The 5,694-nt window shown below is 42.9% G+C and overlaps 1 protein-coding gene across 1 annotated transcript; it reads right to left on the bottom strand.

Annotated features, from left to right (window-relative positions):
* Positions 1-2,669: 2,669 nt before the first annotated feature.
* LOC135525116 (homeobox protein Nkx-2.5-like) lies at positions 2,670-5,475 on the bottom strand. Its single transcript, XM_064952863.1, has 2 exons — positions 4,772-5,475; positions 2,670-3,795 (listed from the first exon to the last, which is right to left on the bottom strand). The coding sequence occupies exons 1-2, from the start codon at positions 5,130-5,132 to the stop codon at positions 3,158-3,160; spliced, it is 999 nt and encodes a 332-aa protein (XP_064808935.1). The 5' UTR covers positions 5,133-5,475; the 3' UTR covers positions 2,670-3,157.
* Between the last annotated feature and the right edge of the window lie 219 nt (positions 5,476-5,694).

Raw genomic sequence — 5,694 nt, 5'->3', positions numbered from 1 at the left:
TGCGCGCACACACTTCCCTCTGTGTCTATATTGTGCAACCTTCAAGCCTACGTTTCATTGATGAGATGATGTGATGACAGATGACTGAGCTTGCACCTTGGTTGTGTTGTATTTTCTTCCACTAACTAAACAGAGAGTCTTTCTCTCTCTCTCCGCTCTGACTACAGAGAACACACAGCCCAGAGGTGTCAAAACATGTCTGGAGGAGAAGTCATGGACATGCTGTGAAGTAAGCCTGCAGGTGTTCATGGTATCCGAAATGACTGGATCTATGTAGGCTATTATATGATTCACATTTAATTCAGAAGCATTGGCAAACCTATTTCAAACATATAGCCTACATAGGCCTATACAATTTTCAAACATAGACATGTTTATCTATGCCTCTACTCTTTCCATCTTTGTGGGGATCCGGTGCGCATCGCTGTCGTTCCCTAACTCCGCCGACAGCTTCTGCTGTTCGGGTAGACCAGGCGGAGAGAGTGAGGTGGGCCTTCAGTATTTCAGTTCCTCCGCCTGTAGCTGTCTGTATTCTGTATTCTATATTTGGCCTTTGTATTCTGTTTCCCTCTTGAAGGGTTGCCATGGGTGACTTTGTTTTGGGAAACTCCATGAGCGCCGTGCTCCTTGTGGATGAGCTGCTATCTTTGGCAGCGGTAGATAGCAATCACCGCTCTGGCACTCTCTCTCCACACACACATACACGCACGCACACACACACGCACACACAGACACACACCGCGTCCTTAAGCATCGCCCTCCTGTCGCCGACTCTATTTACTTTAAGGTCTCCCTGCCACTTACCCTGACACAGGTATGTCATCTACCATCTCCACGCAGTGCAGTAGCCAGGGGAAGCGGCCTCGCGCCTATCGCTGGAGACAAACACTTTGTTTACGTTTCTATCCATCTCCATTAATGGCGTCCCGTATTGGATCAGTTCTGTGTATAGGGAGATACAGGGCGTTTGTTTAAAACGGTTAACTATCTCTAATGAGCGGTGATATGGAGACCTCAAAGTGATAGGAGTTCCTCTGTGTGTAAACCCAAACCCTGTTACTCTCTCCTCCCATTGACCTGCATCCTTTATTTGGGAATCTGTAATGGAAGACCATGTTTACCATTGTATAGATTGGAAATTGGGTGGAAGTTACCATGAGAACACAGCAACATTTCCTCAACGACAAAAAGGAATTGAATAAGTGGCAATCGTCTATGTAATCAGTGTCTTTAATTGGTCTAGGCCTACACCCACGGATACATCGAATAAAGGAATGTCAGTCGGCATGAATCTGATGAGTGAATATGGTTTGAAATAATGTGTGTACCTATAGCTGATTTACGAAATGTAAGTTTCCAGTTTATCATTCTGAATTTAAAAAGTATTATCTTTCTTCTTCATCACAATATTCGTGTCTAAATGATGATAAATCGATTTTTAAATTGCATTTTAACATTACAAGGCTATTAATACGAGATCAGTTCAGACTAAGCAGTATCCGTGTGGGCCCCACGCCCTCCGTGGATGCGCGATCAGACTGTTGTAGCGCGTTGTCTGGATAATGTCCGTCTCTGGCCGAAATTCTCCATTCTCCATTATGTATGTCTGAGTTCTGGCTCTTGTCTGTTTCTGTCTGTCTTCCTGGTCTGCTCTTCTATCTGACTCTCCCCTCTATCTGACTCTCCCCTCAACTCTCACACAGCGAGGGCTGGAAAACGGCCTTCAATGGCGATCCAGGCAGAGCCATATCTTTTGGCAGGACTTTAACATATGCTCAGTAGAGAATAATTAGCATTTTGGGGGGAAATAAAATAGGCCTAATTATTTTTTGCTTTAATCGTGTAATATTAAATGTTTCCAAAGTTGAATTGTATCTTTAGATTACAAATAATCAGCATAGGCCTAATTTGCGGCCTGAATTTGTCTAAAGCAAACCAGAGACCAAACGCCCCTTCTCGAATACCTCTGAAAACCCAAAGCGCGCTTCTCAAATGCCGATAAGAAGAGCATATCACGAAATAGACCTACCCCTTCAACCACCGTCAACCAAAGCATTTAAATAACGGTATACATATATCTGAAATTAGTGCGCACATATGTATGTGTGGGCCTACTACAAACACAGCACACCTTTTAGAAATGAGATTGAAAGAACGTGGCTATTCATTTCTTTATCAACTCAAAACCAGCCACAAACAAATGTCATAAGGCATTTGCAAGGTATCTTTCTTTCTTTCTTTCTCCCTCCCACACGCTCACGCGCGCACACACTCACACAATTGCAAGTGTATTGTGTTTCCCTTAGCAAGTTCCCAAGAGAACGTTTATGCCCCTCGTGGTAATGGAATTTGGCGGTCCTATAGACAAACAAAGCAACATAGGACACTGAACTGTACCAACGCGCTCTTTCAGTTACAGTATATATCAGCCGCATTATAAACTCTTTTCGAAACTGCGATGGAGAGTGTAAGGATACGGCAATTTTATTTTCCCTCAGAAAATATTATCAACACGTCTGATTTTTGATACCCTAATGTTTCACTTTACTTGTCAATGTATGCTAATTTTCTAAAAACCGCAGCGGGCATTGTTTAAGTGCAGAATATCTCAAATAAGTGACTAAAAAGGCAGCAGCAAATGGTCAATTCGAAATAACAACAAATAATCCTCACACATGTTCGGTCTTTTATTTAAGGAGTTTCTGTTATGTTGTTGAAGAATAATGTTTTCACTGGTAAAGACCAAGTAGGCTACTGGTAAAGTCATATTTCTGATGTAAATAGCTCAGATATAACCATTGCCAATGTTTGCCATTCACATCCTTGGTTCACGAGCACCCAACAGCTTTAAGGCCATATTACGCACGGTTGCGCACGCGTTTTAGTCCGTCTGCAATGTTGCCATAGTATATATCTATATCCAACTGTGACTCTGGAATAGTCCAATAACTTTTAACGACATGTTTTTGCCGCGTTGATGAGGAAACAACTAATATATTCGTACAAGGTGATCGAGTCTCATTATGACGGTTTTCAATGAGAAATCCTTCTATTTTGCTGCATGGGACACAGACAGGTTTTCCCTTATTCCAAAAATACTGTAGGCAAGTGATCAACGTGATCAACTGTTAATCAACAAGCAGATCATCACATTCAGCTACCAGGCCCGAATGCCTTGCAGAGTTCCTTGGCAGGCTGTTCCCTGCGGTGTTTGGGCCTGAGATTGCGACGCGCCCAGGTTCGCCAGACCCATATTCATAAAAGCGTTAGCAGTAGAGTTGGGTGCTAAAGTAGGCAGGCTAGAGTACGTGCATGAGTATGTGTTAGTATACACTGGATTATTGTAGGAATAAGCCGGATAGCCGTTATAACTATAGGGGCTGGCCGCTCCAACACTGTAGGATGTATTATAGTTCTGAGATCCAGCCAGGCAGGGCTTTCCATCCCGCACCAGCACCGGGACTGCCACTCTCCTAGGTGGGGGAAGATGGTGAGGGTGTCCGGCCATTTCTAGGGTCTTGTCCTGCCGCTGTCGTTTACACTTATACCTCCTGTTCTGGAACCAGATTTTGACCTGTGTGGAGGTCAGTTTCAAAGTGTTCGCCAGGTGTTCCCTCTCGGGGGCGGATAGGTAACGCTGCTGCTTGAAGCGCCGCTCAAGCTCGAACACCTGCGCCTGGGAGAAGAGCACGCGCGGTTTCCGCCGGGTCCTCTGCTGTTTTGGGAGTCTCTCCAAGTCCGAGTGCGCCTGCGGGGACTCCTCACAGGCCCTCACCTCCATTGCGCCACAAGTTTCTGGAGAAATAGAGGAGAGAGGGATTTTAGTCATCTAACTTTAACAGATTAATCGAAATGCGCTATACATAACAGATATTCTAATCCTGGAGGTCCGCAGTAGGCTACATGCTGTTTTTGCCTGTGTTTTCTATAATTCCCATAGGCACTGATTCAGACACAAGGGGAAATTAAATCAGATACCCATGTTTGTTCTTGAAATATAGTTGTTTTCATGTCGTCATGTCCTATGTGTTTCTTTTTTTTAATCTTAAAGGAATCCTCTGAATAAAGGGTAGGCCTAAATACATGAAATAATTAGGTAATATTCAAACATATTCAATATGTAAATACATGAAATAATTAGGTAATATTCAAACATATTCAATATGTAAATACATGAATTAATGAGGTAATATTCAAACATATTCAATATGTAAATACATTAAATAATTAGGTAATATTCAAACATATTCAATATGTAAATACATTAAATAATTAGGGCCTAGTTAAAGTTGGTTCAATAACAAATACGGTAGTCTAGTCTAGTAATTTCAGCTCATTGTGTAGCCGAAGTGTGTAGCTGACAACAACAACAAAACATGGCTCTTTAAATTATTTTATAAAACTGATAATTTAGGATTGTATTTTATTTGGTGATTCGGTCATGCATAATTGTCAAAAACGTTTTTTTCTTCTCCAAAACGATTTATCCTTTATTTACATATGATCCCTGTATGTAGATGATATCGTCGTTAAACTGAAGTAGTCTAGTCTGAGGTAGTCTAGTTAAATGGAAGAATAAATATGAATGAATCAGGCCTATATTTATGAGTGCATTGTGAGTGAATTATCATGCAACCGAATTTAATACATGAGACTGATAACCTAGACTAATGCAATCCTACTGAACCTAAAATAATATAATATAATACAATACTTTCTTTCAGAATTAAATGGATAGGCTATATTGGTAATCCAGGAATCACCCACTCACTGGCGTCTATGTTCTCTTGCTCAACCTCCAGACTGGTTTCGGCTGAAATGAATATCTCCCCGGCTAGACCCGTCTCCATCAGCCGCTCCTGAACCGTCAGACTACTCAGGTAGGCAATTCTCTCCTCTTCTTCCGAGAGCCCGGGGCTGGGGCTGTTCCTGTCCCTGCCGGCCAGCATACAAGACGGGGGCGACTGGAGGGTGTATTGGTGCTGCTGTGGACCCAGGTGAGAGCGCTCATGGTGCGGCCCAAGGTGTGAGGCAAGCCGCTGTTGTTGAGCATGCTGCTGAAGCTCCAACTTCAGTATGTCCTTGACTGAGAACGGCGTGGTGGAGGCACAAATAACAGGACTCGGAAGCATTATTATTATAGGCTCCGATTCGTTCACATGAAGTAGGAATTATAGTCCCTTGGTGAAGTGGCTCATCCGAGCATAAAGAACTCCTCAAGCAGGTGTTTGTTTGGATAGACGGTATTGAAGGTAAACGGATCCAAAAGGGGGTCTATTCGTCTCTGAGAAAAAAACCTACAGTTGCCTAAAGGATTGCTGCGCCTTGCTTTTTATTCGTGGAGTTATGCGAAGGAGGACTGGCTTGTTTCGTGAAGTGACAGCTCTCATCTCTCTACTCTGTGCTCTCTGCATTGGCTGCTGTGCGTGTTTAGCTGGCTGAGGGATTTGGTTAGACCCAGTTTCTGTTTTGTTGGCGGACCCAAGACGGACGCTCCTTTCCTCTGTTACGTCACGATAAAATGGGATGGGTGACTGCATGGCGCGAGGGCGCAAACTCTTCGCTGTATTTAGCATTTAGAGAAGATTATCAAGTAGCAACTATTGAAATGTTTTATTATGTTACAGGATTCCTACGCCGAAATAAACACATCGCGTTATTTCAATTGGACATTTAAAAAGAAGTAGGATCTCG

The sequence above is a fragment of the Oncorhynchus masou genome, chromosome 31, assembly GCF_036934945.1.
Source record: "Oncorhynchus masou masou isolate Uvic2021 chromosome 31, UVic_Omas_1.1, whole genome shotgun sequence".
Classification (NCBI taxonomy): domain Eukaryota; kingdom Metazoa; phylum Chordata; class Actinopteri; order Salmoniformes; family Salmonidae; genus Oncorhynchus; species Oncorhynchus masou.
This window is presented reverse-complemented; position numbering and strand designations above follow the sequence as displayed.